At 45.9% G+C, this 17,457-nt stretch overlaps 1 protein-coding gene across 1 annotated transcript in view; it reads right to left on the bottom strand.

The window, feature by feature from the left end:
* Window positions 1-453: 453 nt before the first annotated feature.
* LOC8030997 (diuretic hormone receptor) overlaps window positions 454-17,457 on the bottom strand; it is a 275,430-nt gene continuing 258,426 nt past the window's right edge. Inside the window, exons 8-13 of the mRNA XM_042293803.1 lie at window positions 16,610-16,697; window positions 11,952-12,018; window positions 10,240-10,325; window positions 6,668-6,800; window positions 2,479-2,520; window positions 454-1,934 (exon numbers count right to left, since the gene is read on the bottom strand). Of these exons, the coding sequence (XP_042149737.1) occupies window positions 1,680-1,934; window positions 2,479-2,520; window positions 6,668-6,800; window positions 10,240-10,325; window positions 11,952-12,018; window positions 16,610-16,697 (671 nt within the window). The 3' untranslated portion in view covers window positions 454-1,679. The remainder of the gene's footprint in view (window positions 1,935-2,478; window positions 2,521-6,667; window positions 6,801-10,239; window positions 10,326-11,951; window positions 12,019-16,609; window positions 16,698-17,457) is intronic.

Raw genomic sequence — 17,457 nt, forward strand, 5'->3', positions numbered from 1 at the left:
CAGACTAGCTCTACAAACCACAGGTTGACAAGTCAACGGTAAAGGCTGGTTCACGCACTTCAACCTATTTACGACCATGTGCTTTAAAACCTTTTGAAATGTATTACGGCCAGAGAACGCATTGGTGTCATCCATCGGGTAGCCGTGAAGTTTTCGTATATTTCTTCCTTTTTTTTTCGCGCAGCACTTTTTTTTCTTTTTGGCTTGAACATTTTTTTTTCAGAATGTCGTAAATGACCATTTTTTACAAATAACACGTACATTTTATGTCACGAATACCGCAGAACCTTTGCTCTAGTGAAATGCAGTTTCATGGTCGCCTCATAGATGATGCCAGCGTGTTCTGTCGACCTAAGAGATCACAAGAACTCTGTTCCTAACCAACGCAATTATGTGAACGGGCCTTTAAAATTGTTAACACTGAACTAAAATGAACACACTTCTCAACAAGGCGGGAAGAATCTTTCAACCAGTATGCATTCAATCTAGATACACACTCCCGGACATAGATGAAATGAGTCATACTTTCAGTGATGAATGCGGCACCGTCTATGGCCAGGTCTGGCAAGATGAGCCCATTTCTTTTGAAGAGTCACAGCGATGCGAGTGTATTTACAACACAAGGTGATCATCCGCTGCCCCACAGGGTCTATATCACACCAGGAGTACACTTCTCGAGACATTAATACGAGCGCGGTCGGTGATCATCAGCAAACATTGGAACCACCAATGCTGATAGATCTTGGACATTATTAAAATAGTGAGCAAGCTTCGCCGGCTATTTTTTCTTGACCCTTTCACACTCTGGAAACAGTTAATTTAAACACACCAGGACATCAATATAAATTATTGTGGTTATTGACGTAAGGTTCATTAGTAGATAGACGTTCGAACCAGAGACTATAGCTTCAGGATAACATAACAAGATAAAGTGTCCCATCGTCGCATGTTGCCACACGCTCAAGAAGCACGGTGCAGTTAATAACGCAACGACATCAGTGCACATGGTCGAAGTTGTCCCAATAAAGTCCACCCGTAGATGGCCATACCTGGGTCCATAGCTTTGGGATAAGATCGACAGGAAGGTGTCCAAGCGTTTCACCCTTTAGTCCCACACGCTCCAGCTAAAAATACACGTATGCACTTCAGATACAAACTACAGGACATCAATAACGAACGGTCGCAGCCCTAGGAGCAGCCCGACCACTGAATGCCATGACCAGAATCCACAACTTCAGGAGGAAGAATAGTTGACGGGGTAGGGATGAGCAAGAAGTGCAGGACACCCTTTGAACGGACAAACACTTATCAAACACGCACTTAATTGTTTTGATAGGGCCGACAATTAGCTGTTCACCCTTCTTGTAAGCAGATGGCAGTCCGTTGGAACCAGGGCCCTCGAACAGGAATAGTGGCCCTCATCACTGGATGCCATGGCCAGGATTAAGCACTCCAGAAGGAACGATGGTTGACGGGACAGGGATGAGCAAGAAGTGCAGGGCGTCCTTTGACCAGACAGAAACACACATCAGACACACATTTCAGTGGCTCCAATAGGACCAACCATTAGCTGTTCATTGTTCTTATCAGCATATGACAGTCTGTTTGAACCAAGGCCTTCGAACAGTAACAGTGGCCGGGATGAGCAAGAAGACGGTGCTGGTGGATGATGCGCGTCGTTAGACGTTGTCGTCCCTGAAGGGCAGGTGAGCGTACGAGCCGTTGCTGGGCCTCTTGCTCTGCGAGGTGGGGAAGCGGCTGTTGCCGATGCATGACGTGGTGGTGGTAGTGAAGCTGATGCAGCTGCCCCGCTGCAGCGCCGAAGGTTTGTGCGAGCCGTAGCGATAGCCGCCCGAGTGACGGCCGTGGTCGCCGCGGCGCAGGGCCCGCATCGTCTTCCAGCGCTCCAGGTGATGTCGCACCGAGTTGCGCACCTGGTGGGCGAATGAACGCATTGAGAAAATGACCAACTTGTAGGTCAATATATGAACACATGTTTTAGTTAATTAGTTGCGCTTCGAACGAATGAATGACTTATTGACCTGCTTTGAATTTTTTAAGTTACAGAAAGCACGAAGAAAGGCGGAGCTGGTAAGAACTCCGAGAGGAACTTCCTTGAAGTATCATGGTGGCAGCAACCGTTTCGCAAATTGCCATAGTTTTTTTTGTCTGTTAGCGAAGCGAGAAGTGCCGCACTCAAATTAAACTGAATGGGTGAAATAATAATAAAAAAAATCGTTGAATGATGCAGCTTATTTCGAAACAAATGTTTAAAAAAAATTGATAATTTGGTTGGGTAGTGGATAACTGTATCAGTGAATAAATCGGTATGCCTGATTGAGGCAATAATAACGAAGAACAAATTCTATAAAACAGGACGCGTAGTATGGCAATCCAATGGTTTCGTTAATGGCAAGGCAACTGTTTAGTTTCCCGATACCCTTAACGTTGGGCATTCCACAGGGCAAAGACACGTACCTCCCCGTTGAGGAAACAGTAGAGGACGGCAACGGTGAAACCCTGAAAAGAAAGAGGGACTGAGTGACTTATCTGTGCATCAGTTGAAAGACTGGACAACTCGTGCTCCGCCCTGAAGACAATGAGGAACGTGATCGAACCATTTTTGCTGGTCCAATTATCGCTCCGTCAAACACCTGAAAGAATAGGGGCTTTTAGCAAACCGTTACCGTGTTCCGCGTACCACACTACCGAAGCATTTGAAGCATGCTTTCAAGCGCGCGCCAATGTGGAACAGTGACCGCGGGGCGCGCGGTTATAAGCATGGTTCAGAGGTTTCAGTAGCGCGGTACGCGGAACAGGGTAAAGGTTTGCTGAAAGTCCCTAATAGCTTCTAAACAGCAGGACAACTCCCAATACCAGGATTGGTCTATGAGCGTGGCGAGCTTTGAACCGCTTCTTATCGCTTCGTAGATTGCGGCGTTAGACGGAAGCCGTAGAACGAATCACGAAGCAGTGCGGAGTGGAAGTTCGTCTGCTTTTTGCACAGGGGTTTCGATGATGGCAGTACGCCGAGCTCTTATTGGCTGATTGAAAAAAAAAACAAAAAAAACAAACAAACAAACAAACAAACATAGTGGGTAGATTTCAAGGCATCTAGTATTGAGGTCTACCCACTGTCCTTTCATCCAAAGCCAATCACAGCTCGGCGTCGTTCTGACGTCACAGCAACTCCTGCGCAAGAAGCAGACGAACTTGCTCTCCGCATAGGCATAAACATAATAAGCCACGCTTTGCGTTTCTTAGGTTGTCGGTGACTGTGGAGAACGGCACCTGCTAAAATTCTCCGAGATCGGTTTGGGGAACCCGTGCTGTCCCCTCGAAGGATATGTTCTGAAGCGCGCGCTGGATCAGTATCGAACCTTCGAAATCAATTTACCAGAACTTCATAACGTTGTGCAGCTGAGAAGAGTCTTCATGTGGTCAGTGTTCAGCACTGTGCATCAAACGTCAGCAGCGTACGATTCGTTATTGCGGTAGCAAACGTCGATTTCTCTCTTGGATAACGGTGCCACGGCGCGATGTTGGAGTTTCGCGGCAGTGTGCGGTGGCGAACAAACTAGGTCCGTCCTCGCTGGCGTCCATTCGTACTCTCCCACGTGTGGATGCGTTTGGGAGACGGACGAACCGCGGACATGACGTCACGTGACCAATCCGTCCGCGGACCAGTCCGTCGCGTGAATTGGCCATTAATACTCATTTCGCAGCACCGAACTCAAAACTTGAACTCGCAAAACTCCGAACTTGAAACACGATCATAAGTGTTGTATCAATGCGAGCTTAGTTTACTTTAAATTTCCCGCCTAAAAAAAATATAAAAATAAATAAATATATATATATATATATATATATATATATTTTTTTTTGCGATATCCGTGTTTATATTTATTCCATCCCTCATGGGACGGGTGCATTCGTTCCGAGAATAAGCTTTCCATTTTGCTTTCTTTCTGATACTTACATCAAGTCTTCCAGATTTTTTTTTTTATCTTATACTTTTATTCTGTGGCCGCGCATAAGAAAGAAAGGAGTATCCTTCCAGTATCGTTGTGGTGTGTGTGTGTGTGTGGGGGGGGGGGGGGGGGGGGGGGGCAGGGGGTGCGAGCACGTGCAATTTCTCTTGGTGTTCTTTTCAGTTCAAAAGTTTCGGGCCTATTTATACTGTATATTGATATAAAAAGAGAAAGTTCTATTACCGCGAACATCCGCGAGTTTTCCACTCGAACGAGAGAAGAAGTTGGGAGAAACTTTTGTGGACGAGACAACCAGAAAGCCAGGGTAGAAAAGCGACCCCAAGCCGCACCGGCTTCAATGGTTTCTTTTGGCACCAGCTGCCGCGAGACAGTTTCCTTTTTACGATTGCATGGCGCCACCGACGTTCCGGGATAGGCCTCAAAATTTGCTGATGGTGGTCGATAGACACCGGCAAAACGCCCCCGCGTTCCGTGGAATTGCTTTCGTCTAAGCAGGTGATGGACAAAAAGCAGCGCTTGTGGTAACGGCGTTGCAAAAAACCAACAACAACAACAACAAAAAAACAACAACAACAGATATCGGCGTTTTTCAAAAGCGGACTTTGGAAGCAAAATCATGCCGATAGAATCGGCGCCCGCGAAAACTTTGTTGTCTGCACTTGTCGCCTGGATTGCGGGATAGTGTGCACGCTCGAGTTTTGATTGTATCCACATTCTGAATGTAGTTCCCAACAAAACGGGAAAATGATTTAGTTTAGCTTATTTTATTTATGCATATTTACCTACATTGCTTCCTGGGCGTTATCTTTGGGGGCACTATTAGATGTATTAAAATAATTAGAAAAGAAAAATATTAGTTTTGTTCCGAAAGTTTAGTTCACTGATCTGAAAGTTTCAACTCAAATTATTTTTCAAAATATCTCGCTTCACAACTATTGTATATATAGACAAACTTGTTTCAAATTATCGCAACGAGAAGAGACGTAGGATGGCCACGGAAGACATGCAGCTTTATTGATTTCAGTATTGTGAAAAATATAGAAATCAAAAAGTCATTTTGCACTCGCCTCAATTTATTTTTGCTCTTCGCTTATTCTGAGACGAAAGTTACAGCCAAGCGTTCACGAATTCGTTAATAGTGCCGTGCCTATACGAACAGCGGTAATCTTTTCGTACTGCTAATGCTCACTTTATTTGTTTTTGTTCACTCGTTTTACTCTCTCACTCGTGCACATCTTTTCGTGGCATGAACCCATAATGTGAAACAGACTACAGGTGTCGCGCGGAGCAGCCGTTAAAAAACAAGAAAATCATGTTCAAGAGAAATGTACAAAAAGAGAGAAGAGATTACATAAATTGTGAAATGGAGCCAGCTGGGGTCGTAAACGTGACATAAATCCTCTTGAAAAACGTTAATTAAGAGATTATCCGCGATTGATGCGGCTTAAGTTGGCGCTCAAGAGCGAGGTCGTGAATATAATTTAGGTGCTGTCGCCTTTGTTCGGGACAATCTTATAACGGCGAAAGCCCTCGATAGCTATTTCTAAAAAAAGTCGGAATCGATCAAGGGGACGCGATGTCAGCTTCTCACGTCAATGTGGATGGGTCTTGCAACCGGTCTTCGTAAAAATATAAACCCTCGAGAAACCGCATACTGAGAGGATCCTGCTCGTATCGAACCCAGATTCACTGAAAACTGCAATCAATATTCTCTTTTTCAAATTGCTTAGCTAAACAAAGGGGCGATCAGTATCTAGCTCGGAATAGAACTTAAGTGGCAGATGCGGCACACATTTGGCCACTGAGACAGCGTGGCGATGGAAGCATGATGCATATTGCTTTTCTTACTTTTTTAACTGATTTAGTTAGGACCAATAATCGATGTCGAGAGCGCACTTCTATGTGTGCATTCTGTACTACTTGGTATATTCAAATAAACAAATGAAATATTGCTGAGGCTACTGCCAAACTCCTATGAATGTAGTATACGAGTGAATGGTTCAGGTGTGCTATACTTCGTTTCATATTCGGCCCGAGCGCGGCCGATGTTAGCCGAAGGACCAATCAAACAGCGTAAAAAGCGCAACGTCATGGCGTGCTCTTTGCGCTTGACTAGCCGGCGGAGGAGCATACAGTGCACAGAGAGACGGCGAATACCAGCTGGTCCTATCAACAACAGAGAGCACGCCATGACGTTTTGCCTCTTCCGCGGTTTGATTGGCCCTTCGGCTCATAACATCGGCCGCGCTCGGACCTAAGCTGAAACGAAGTATATAGTGTCTGGTAGGACGACTCTGTTACAAGTGGAATGTCTTCCATGTCCCCTCTTTAGTTTTTCGTAATGACGTTCATAGGTGTCACGTGGCGTGGTGAACTTCCCTGCTAAATTTGGCGATAAAGATTTCCCGCTGAAATGTAGCGGTCTGTGACGTTACATGTGTCCGTTACTACGCTACATTTGTTCTTTACGCTACATCTGCTTTGTTATTCTACATGTCGTCTGCCACGCTACGTCTCTTTCCAGAATCACCCCCAGAGCCGTGAAAACGTATTATATGTTCAAATAATAGATGTCTCAACGGTATCAGTGACACACGTAGGCGCCGAGGGCTTCGCACTTTTATGTACTTGAACATATAACAGCTGCGATTTTCATGCAACACGGAAGAGTCTACCTGGGTTGAAAAAAGCGTGATCTGCACGTAGGTGAAGATGACCTTGGCTGTCTTGTGCTGGGGCGTCCAGATGACCAGGATGTAGCTGACGCCGAGAAGCGGGATGAGTACGAGGAGGGCCTTCGCCGCTTTTCTGCAACGGAAGAGCGAGACAGAGACAAGACCACAACCCAATTAGAAGTTTCGGAGCCATGCCCTCATGTGTCATCAGGCATACTATCGTTATGTGAACATGCTGTGCTAGAAGTGTCGAGGCGCATGCGAACTGTTGCGACGTCTACACAATAAAACATTTTTTCTCGATACAAAAAAAGTAAAACAAAAAGCAGAGGGGTGGGCACCAGAGACAACCACAAGCGACACAGGCAAGCCAAGCCTGTAAAGACCGCACGAGAAGATGACAAGGTGTTACACAGTGAGGACAGACAAAACGTGAACATTTACCCTACCCCAAAGCCCAATATAACTTTTCGCTATTTGAATTATAGAACGAGAAATAAAAGTGGAAATGTAATGGAAACTTGAAATCCAGTATAAAAACTTGAGATCCAGATAGAATCCAATAAGATTTCGTGATACATAATCTAGATAGCGAAAAGAATTTTGAGCTTTGGGGTAGGGTAGGGTTTGTCCCACCAGGCGAGCATGCCATCGACTTGCTCGTGGGCATTACGACAATCCCCGAACAGGGATCCGAGACTACGCAAACCCAAGGAGACAAACGTCGCAAAGTTTAAAACTCTTGAGCGACGGTGTCTTGTCGCGTTTTCTTTCTCTCTTTTTTTTTTTCAATATAAACAATGTTATCGCGCGTATATGGAAAGACGACTTTGCAAAGCCGTCTTTGCCACCGAGGATGCGTGGTCGTTGGGCCATGATGCCATGGTACCTGGAACGCGTCTCCGACTTATATGTCCTGCAGGTGCTAAACTTGGTCCCTCGATTTCCGCCCGACGGCATCATAAAAGTTTCCCGCTGCTGCCTGCCGCGAGCGATCCTGGCGGTGGAAGAGTAGCGGAGTAGCGTGTACTTGTCACAAGTAGCGTGTACTTGTCAGCTTGACAAGTACACGCCTCAAGTTCAACTGGCAGGAGATGCTGCGACGACAGCGAAACATCGCACTCGCTCCTACTTCTTGCCAAAACTTTTACGACCAACTGCCAGGATTACGACATCCCACAGCATAACGTAGCGCAGCAGGACACGCCGGCTCCTGTGACATCGGAACCACTTTCGCCTACCCAGACGCAGACCCAGTGAAGCGGGCGTCGCCGAGTCTCCACAAAGGCCAATGCTGGGGAGAAGGACGCAATTAGAATCTAAAATGGCAATCCCCTGCCCCGCTGTAGTCACGATGAAGTGAAGCAAACGTTATAAGAGGAAACGAAAATCAAGGTCAGTTATGGCGGCGCCCATTCACAGCTGCTGCAAAGCGTCTATTGAATGCTGAGGAACTTTACCGTCAAAGACCACAGTGCTAGAGCACGCGTTCGTTGCTGTCCGCCACTCCCGGGCGTGTTACTAAGACCCCGAAGTGTTACCGAAGGTAGAAAGTTCGCGCTGAAGGCAGCGCTTCCGGAGTATACCTAGCTCGTGTCTGACTCACGCTGAAAGGAGAGAAGTGTGTGAACAAGGCCAACCAAGGCGGTTCAGGCATCGCTCGGCAGGGCCATGCACTCTCAGCTTTGTGAACATGTGCGAGAATAACGACGATTCCTCCACTGGCACTCATCGGCTTCCCACTACCCTAGACGTGTTGCGCCATCTCACGGCGTTTGCCGGAAATGCGAGCGAACCTTCGCCGCACTCGCTTCGTGGCGAGGAGGAGATGTTATGATCATCTTTCTCTTCTTCCGCCGTTGTTTGACTATAATAAAGCGCTACTCGATCGATCACACGGTTAATCGATTAACTGCCCAGCCTTACTTTCGACGCATAGGCCGTATGGGACGCTAAGTACACCAGTCGCAAACGCGTTCCAGGCATCGTTAAAACGTTAAAGATACCACGGCCGCCCGTCTGATTGGATGAACCGATTTAGAGGAATCGGTGTTCCAAGCGCACTGCGGCGCAATGTGTGCTCGGGGAATTTTAAGCGTGTACAAAAGAGGAGGATTCGACGTGAAACCGAGGAACTGGAGGTCTCATCGAGTCCGCCTCTTTCGTATACGCGGACTGAGACGCGACATGCCGGGTACGTCGGTATCACGCGCAGTGACTCAAGGTATAGAAAGAAAGACGCATTCATCTGCCCGCACTTACAAATTTGAGGACGCACGCTTCCGCCGACGCAGCAGCGCCATTGCCGACATTGAGCGGGCAATGTCGGAGTCGCTGCAACCGACGGAGGACTGCGTTCACTTTTGAAAAAGATTGTACGGAACTCAACTCTGCGGCCGCAATCTCTGTACCACAACAATGGCGGAGGCATGCACCGAAGCATCGGAAAAGAACAAAGGGATCTCTAAATCTAATTAAATTGCTGCACAATTTTTTTTTTTCGTTTTGATGTATTGGTTTGACGGCCAATATGGCTGGCTTTGTTTCGAGGCTTAAATTACATACGCGCAACGTCATTTGTGAGTATAAAAAAGTCCAGCAAACTTTGTTTTCTGCAGAGAATATGCCGCGTGCCAATCACTCCAATCGAGGAAACCTGTCGAACAAATGGTGAATCATAAAGAAAAAAACAAAAGGAAACAATGGTTTGTTTATGAAAAGCAGTCTGCGCACGGTCATCAAGTGAGACCCATCGCTTTTGATGATAAACAGGCGAGCTGGTTCAAGTTAAACATAGTTAAAACCAGAAACGACTGATATAGTGGGCCATGTCTGAAATGGGCGTGTTGTCGTACTGTTCCTTTAGATCCATCATCTCCGGTTCGAACTATGTATAACCCATCGCTTGTTAGTTGTACCCCCCCCCCCCCCCCCCCTTTCCTCCCTGCTCCCCCCCCCCCCCCCCCCCCCTTCCTAAATCCCCTTTTTGTTTTGCTCTTCCTAAAAAGAAAGAAAAAAAGAAGATTTGAAACCGCACAAACTGAGCAGGGACAATACGCATGCCGCTTAGCAAGCTCATTCGTACGTTGTCCATGCGTAGATGACGCTACCGAGACGACACGGTTTGTGTTTTTGGTTTCGTTTGCTTTGTGGGTTTCATGAACAACACCTGAAGATAAGGCTTGTGCATGACGTCATCGTAAGTGGAACCCCGACTCGCCCCAGCGGCAAACAAGCTCGGCAAGCAGCAGACACGTCTGTCTCGGCGTCGCCGCGTGCTATGACGATGCTGATGCAAGGTAGGCGGTGGATCCACTGGTGATGACGTTTTGGGGAAGGGGGGGGGGGAGGGGGTGAGGTGCAGGCCTTGTAGGTGGGATTGGTTCTATCCGTCGATCGCACTGACAAAGTCAGCATAAGCAGTTCGAGTAAATGAATGAACGATCGGTGATTCATTTGCCAATGCGGGGGTCACTGCAAGTCGCTCGAAAAAGATGTTTGTTGTTTTGTTGCTCTCAAACAACAACAACGACAACAGCAAGGAGCCAATCGGAGGTGAACTGGTCACTTACCGATACTGCTGAGATTCCACAGATGTGGCTGCGCGGAGCTTTGTGATGAGGACCCACATTATTTGGCTCAAGAAGAAAATGTTCGTCTGAAAAAGAAATAAAAAAAACAACAAAAAAACAGGGAGCGATTGAAGGTAATCACGTTGCGTTTCTTTAAAGTAAGGGTATAGGTTTTGGCAATGACATTGGTGTCATTCGTTACTTTCATCTTGAAGTTGTATACACACTCACTGTTGGGCATCATTACCAAATCAAGAGATATTCGTGAGCACGCAAAATTCACGATCGAATATAAGTCTGGACTGTGACAGCAGTCCAGACTTATACCGATCATGTATAAGTGACCGAGCATGTAGAAACAATGTTACAAACAATGAAACAAACGAGTTAGGCAACGTTTTACGAATTTTGCTTCGAGAGGGTATTGCCGGGAATCAAATTTTGCCGCTCAGTTTAGGGCACGTTGCATAAAAATGCGACGCAGTCGTTACATTTTTAGGTTCAAACGCTTTTTTTTTTTCGGGTTCGTCATTCGCCGCGTTTACTCCGCAGGCCTCGCTAATTATCTCAACGAGTGTTCCGCAAGAAGGCAGACAGGCGGCCATTGTTTTAGGGTGTAGAGCTTGTTTGACAGGTGGCTAGCAGGTCATGATTAGCAGGAGTATGGGGGGGCAAACAAAAGCAGTTACTCAAAGAACGAGATGTTTGTTTCGTTCCCCAATGAGATGAATCATTGAATGTAAGCAGTGAAAGGGATCATAAAAAGTCAAGAAACGTTTTTGTAAATTTCTTTTGATATATGTGACTTGTACGTCACACAATACACTTTAACCTCCCTCCAAAAAATAAAATTTCGATACTCATTTTGAGTTAGGAGCTGTTCCGAAATAGACGCCAGTTTTGAGACGTCAAACCCGGAAGAAGAGTATGAAACAAGCACATAGCAAGACTCAAAATGACGTAAATCTTGTACTAATTGCATTTTCTTCTGAAGTTTATTTTGCGACATATTCAGCTAAGAAGTATCGAACAAAGAGAGAGAGAGAGAGAGAGAGAGGAATAGACAAGAGGAGAAATGAACTTCACTTGTCGAGGAACCTCCTTCCTCCTTTCAAAAAAAAAAAAAAAAAAAAAAACTGTTTTTACAAAAGTTTTTTTTTTTTTGCGTGTAAAAAGCTTGTTTTAGCCATTGAGTAGCCTTTTGTGCAGGTCAGTACCAAAGGCGTACCAGGTCCATCTGAAACCCCCAAAGTTTGGAAATATAAAAATAACTAAAAAAGGAAAGTTTTCTTTTTTAACGTTTTTTGCATTTTTGTTTAGAAACGATTATCTGCAGCCCCAACAATTTAAGGACTTTAAAAAAAAGAAAGAAAAAGACGCAAAGTTAATTAGGTTAAGTAAAACTAAAAATAAAAAAGGGAGCAACAACGGTTTGAGCGAAGCTGGTTTTGAACCACCTAAAACCTGAGACAAAGATATACAGAAATCGGAAGAGACGACACAAAACCTTGTTTCTCCTTTGTTTTATGATGTCTATTTATCGCTATTTTATTTGACGTCTTTTGACTCCGGATAACATTTCTATGTTTTTATATCATCCTGCAGTTGGATTGCGTATGTTGTTCCTGGTTCCCGGTCCTTGAAAGAAAGTGCTGAAACTCGAAGCGTCGCTTTAATGCCCAAAAACAAGAAACCCGCAAAGAGGTTCTCACCAAGAGCACAAGGATGACCGGCACAATGAAGACGCAGTCGTAGATGTCTTTCAGCTGCCACACGCACCTGCGTGGGATAGGTTGGTACTCAAGATCGCTGGTCATCATAATCCAGACAATAGACCTTTCACTAAAGTACCCAAGCACCAGAGAATGCTCGGAACGTAGCTACACGCACTGCACGTGCTCTCATTTCCTATACAAAATATTCGAAGTAAATAACGAAATTAGAGCGCCCGTGGAACGCGCGTGCGAAGTGCCAATTATTTATGATGTTTGCTTTCGAAGAGTTACAGCGGCGGATGCCAGCACGTGCAGCGCGTGTACCTCCATTCCTGGCATTCCCTTTGATGCTTGGGAAACGTGGCAAAAAGGTCTGTTAGCCGTTCATGAGCACGCAAAATAAACAGGTCAAAATGGTGATTGGCAGACTAGGGACGATCAGACGGTATGCCTTTATGGTTTTTGTTAGTATCCGCGAACAAACTTTTAGTTCTGCTTAAATGCCTGCGTATTCAGTTTTTGGCGGGATTTGCGGTGCTAATCATTGCTATCTATGGCACGTGTCTAAAAAACGACGAAGTAAAAAAAGAAAGAAAAAGACAACGGCTTTACTGGGAAACGTGTCTTCGCAAAGACAATGCACGCCGTAGGGCATATTCATAGTCTCTGCGCTGATCTGTGTTTTTGAGTCATCAAAGCCTATTCGGGGCCTGGTTAAATATAGGGATTGGCACACCGCAGTGATTGGAACACAGCGCTGATTGGTGCACCGCGTGATCTGCGGTTGACTTAATCACAGAGTATGAAACGCAAGGCCTATTATGCCAGCGCTTCTTGGTTCGTGCTATATTCTTGAGTGTTAATTGTGATCGGCTAATAATACTATCTGATTGGACGGCGGCGCGACAGTAAAATGGCCAGGAAGCCTCGGGTTTCCTAATATCGCATAACTCAGAGTATGTCCTCGAGCAATGTACATACAGGAAGGGAGGGGACTGAGGTGCAGCATTTGCATACGCATTCAGTTGTACCGCGGTTAGCTGCGCGAAGTAACCTATTATTTAAGTTTCGGGCGACCAGGGACGATTGCGACCATAGAGATTGGCGGTGTTGAGTCGAGAAGATTACAATACAAACCGGTACAAACGAAAACCTTCTTATGGGAGAAAAAGAAAAAAGAAGCAAATTTGCTTTTTGAACAAAGAAATATATTGGAGATCATCTTTCATTGCTTCGTAGCGTTTCATATTTTAGTTTCTAATGAGGACGGCGAGTTTCGCTGAATTCTCAATTAAAACAAAGTGAACATCAAGCGTGAAAAGTAAGAAACGTGAGAATAAGCTACAACCCAAACCAGCGAGTCGGAATAAATGATCTTCTTTAAGCACGCATAAAACTTATTCGAAAATGAACATTTTACTTAATTAAACGCTGAGACACCCTAGCGGGGATAATTTATAGAATAGCATTATTAAACATTGAAATTCAGTGCATCCGAAATGCTTACGGGTATTGCGGAAGTCAGAAACAGAATTTCAGCTCGCAGAACGTGGAACCTTGTATACGAATGTTTGCAACATCCAGGAGCATAATCGTTTTACGCGCTACTTCACTACCAATGGCTCGTCGGTTATACGTTTGATAATATGAAAGTTCAACGTTTGCCGGATCTGTAATAAACATTAGGTTGTTTCTTGCGAAAGCTGTAATCCCTCTTGAGCTAGAAAACAAACGTATTCCTCTCGCGAAGGTTTTAATATTTTATTACCGCGGTAGAACGTATCTTCGACATACGAACTGTCTCTAAATACTTGACTTTCTCTGAGTTTCGCGAAGACTCCGGTATAGTTTGATTACTGCGATGTTTGCCCGTCTATCTGTCATTAGTTTAGGCGGTTCAAAAAGCACTTAGACACAGTCTGAGAAGCTCCTGCCTGCGTACTTCTCCGGAATGCACTCAGTGCATTAATCATTGGTCTATTTTTGGCCAGCATAGCCCCTGAAAATAGCTAGCGGTAAGTAATGCACCAAACGGGATACAAGCTATACATTTGATGCGACCTTAGCGCGTCGAACCTACCTAGCGCATCGAATACAGTTTAACCCCAATGTTTTCATGGATTCGCCTCGACCGAGAGCGAGACCTCGTGTCAAATGACGACAAGGTGTCGATCGCTTCCTGTTTACACGGCGTGACGAAAGTTGGGAGCTTAAGAACTTTGAAGCTCTTCCCAGCTCTTCGAAGTTGCGAAAATAGTCGTCACTGCTGCCATGTCTGTATAACTTTTTATTTATTTCTTTATTTAAAGCTGAAAACGGTTGCCGGCTTGGTAGGAGGTTAGCACCCATTTCCGGCATAACGCAGCTATACCGGGATTCCTCGCTGGAGTATTCGACTCAAATTGCTAGCGTTCACGCGGGGATTTCGATTCGACTTGAAAAATCTGAAACCAACTCCTTTTAATGGATCGGATTGAATTCGATTCGATGCACTTGGCCCTTAAAATCGAAGCGTTTACACGGGCCGATTTGTTACGCTAACTCAATCCGATGCGTGAGTGTAGCATTTATATAAACTCAGCCACATAGCAAAAACATGTCACAAAATCATCTCCCATTGAGACAGCATGCATCTACTGGAGCATGAAAGCGATCGTCTTTCGCATTGGTCAAACTAATTAGAGGAAAACTAACAATCGGTGTACAGGCTGCGCTGCGGTATGATGCAGTCTGAACTTCACGCACCACCTACACAAATCTCTGACGTCACGATACTGCGGTGGAGCTGCTGTCAGCCCTGCGCATGAGCAGTCGTTTCACATCTCGCGAATCTTGTTTTGGCGCATGCGCAGTGCCCACACCCGGTATGGGCAAACGCAGGCTTACAGAGTGTCGGTGTACACAGATGCTCGGAACACTATACTTGGTTTCAGCTTCGGTCCGAGCGCGGCCGATGTTATGAGCCGATGGGCCAATCGAACAGCGAAAGAGGCACAACGTCATGGCGTGCTTTGTGCAGTTGATAGGACCAGGCGGTATTCGCCGTCCCTCTGTGCGTGCTCCTCCGCCAGCCAGTCTTATCAAGCGCAGAGAGCACACCATGACGCTGCGCTTTTTGCGGTCTTTGTTTGGCCCTTCGGCTCATAACATCGGCCGCGCTCGGACCGAAGCTGAAACGAAGTATAGACATACCCGGAGTCTTGGGAGTGTGTCAAGCGTTCAGTGTGGTACGTGTGCGGAAAGTGGCATTGAAATCTGGCGGAGCTGCCGACACCGATCCCGCTTTTCGTAACTCGAGTTCCTTGCAGACGAAACCGATTGTTGCTGAAGAGTGCTTGCCCTAAATTGCCTTAGAACTTTTCGAAAAGCGATCCTTACGATTTTATGAATACGAATGATTTCATTCAGATGCTCCACGAGGTAATATCGAAATAATTTATATAAATGTGAGGAGATTCAAAGGTGAATATAAAATACAAAACGAGGAAACTGTTTAACAGCCCAGGACACCACAAAAACAAAAGAAGTGGGAGATTTTTTGTTTGTGTTTTCTTGAAGCAGCGCAGGGACAGAGTGCACAGAGATTCAAGGCTTTAGGTCGCACCTTCTTTATAATGTTTCGCTCGCTACACGTGGATGACTCGAGCTCTAGACCGGAAAAAAAGCTTGAGATCGATCTTTGTGTTGAACGTGCGCTCTACCGACGGTCTTTTTCTGTGTAATTACTTTAACAAAACCTGCGTTAAAAAAAAAAAAAAAAAAAACGCTGCCAACTTAGCGGTTGTAATAAATTGGTAATGTTGCCCTCGCTCCTCTTTGAAAAAACTAGCGCTCATACCACAAGTTCGACGGACCTTGCGCTGGATTCAATCATTCAGAAAAACCAATCTGCCCCAGCTGTCTCCGTGAACGTACCACTCCCAACACTGCACGCGCGTGGGATATACGTACTGGGAAGCCCAGCGCGCATTCTAGAGAGCCAAGATTTAAGCGAGGGAGCAACGTAAACCGTGGGGAGCGTTTGAAATTTCATGGCGGACGCCCCTCGCGCCGACTGGCCGCAGCTACGTATGCGCTGCGTTGTCAGGTGACGAGGAGAAAAGCAGGCTGAAAGGCTGAGACGCTTGCGGACGATCAACACTTTAGTCAACTCACTCTCAGGAAAAAAAGGTACAGTTATACGCCCGTTTGTCGCCTAGAATACACCCCGAAATTTCAGTTCGACGTACAGCGGACTGACATCAAGCCGACGGTAGCGACGAGCGATCGCGATATATATATATACAGGTTTTTTTCGTTTTACTGCAAACATTCAGTGTGTGTTTTTTTCTGTGGTTTTTGACACGTTCATTAGCTGCTTAATATATTACATTTCACCATTATGAAGCCCCTCGTAAAAGTTGGGACCGTGAGTTAGTAGTCACTGCGCTGTGCGTCGAAGTGAAGTTTTGGGGTGTATTATATAGGACAAGTCTCCTTTTTTATTTTTTTTTAAGGCGCTTTTTGCGGCTTGTATTGCAAAGCGGCCCATAGACCACGTGACCCCATTCGAGCTGCTGGAAACACTTTCCCATCCAGGCTTTGTAGTGCGTTCCACGCGTCGCAGCGCATGCAGCGGACTGGAGGACGCGTGTGCGGGTGCGGCGATAACTCACATTCCGTCGGACAGGTTCGGGTCGTTGTGGTTGGGGCTCAGGTATGCCTTGGTGACCGCCCAGATTGTCACCACGACGGCCGGAATGCCTGGACCAGAAGGAAGGGAACAAACGGCTCAGCTGAATAAAGGGCATCGCGCCCGAGTACAAAGTGGGACATACTGCAACACCCTTAATGTTCGCGAGCCCTTAAATTTCGCGAATGTTGCGAATTGAAAAATTTGCGAAATTTATGGGCACGCGAAAATTTCGGTTTTTAAGAGTTTCAATGCGGGCGTCTGGAATTCGGAAAATTTAGTGGCCGCAATTATGTCCTCTGTGACCAATTCGCGGACAATAGGGGCTGCGAACATAAAGAGTTTTACAGTATACGCTGACTGCTTAAAACGACGCTTTGCAGCTTGGTCAGGTTGTTCTCATTAAAAGGCTTTAGTGGTTCACCTTTTATCTTTTATCTTCAGACGCTAAAAAATGTCACGGAGGAACGACTTTGTCCAACCGAGAATCATTTGTAAATTTATAGTCGGAGAGGAAGCGCATGTAAGAATAACGTCACACAAACGACACAGTGCTTGCTGCAGCCATGATGACATCTTGCGGACAGGCCGCAAACACGTTCGGAATACGTTTGCTTCGTACATATGTCTGCTTCGCACATGTCTGTAGAGAGTGACCAGCATGAGAGGACCGTTATACAAGAAGGAAACATCCATCAGGCAGTGCCTGCCCTTTCGTATGATGTATTAACAGTGTGACCGCAGCTGTAAAGTCGGTGCGTTACCCTGGAAAAGGAGAACGTAGCTACTACTTAGATGATTCTTTGCAGCGAGGCCGGAAACTCACGAACT

Source organism: Ixodes scapularis, unplaced genomic scaffold (assembly GCF_016920785.2).
Source record: "Ixodes scapularis isolate PalLabHiFi unplaced genomic scaffold, ASM1692078v2 PGA_scaffold5__190_contigs__length_132052651, whole genome shotgun sequence".
NCBI lineage: Eukaryota > Metazoa > Arthropoda > Arachnida > Ixodida > Ixodidae > Ixodes > Ixodes scapularis.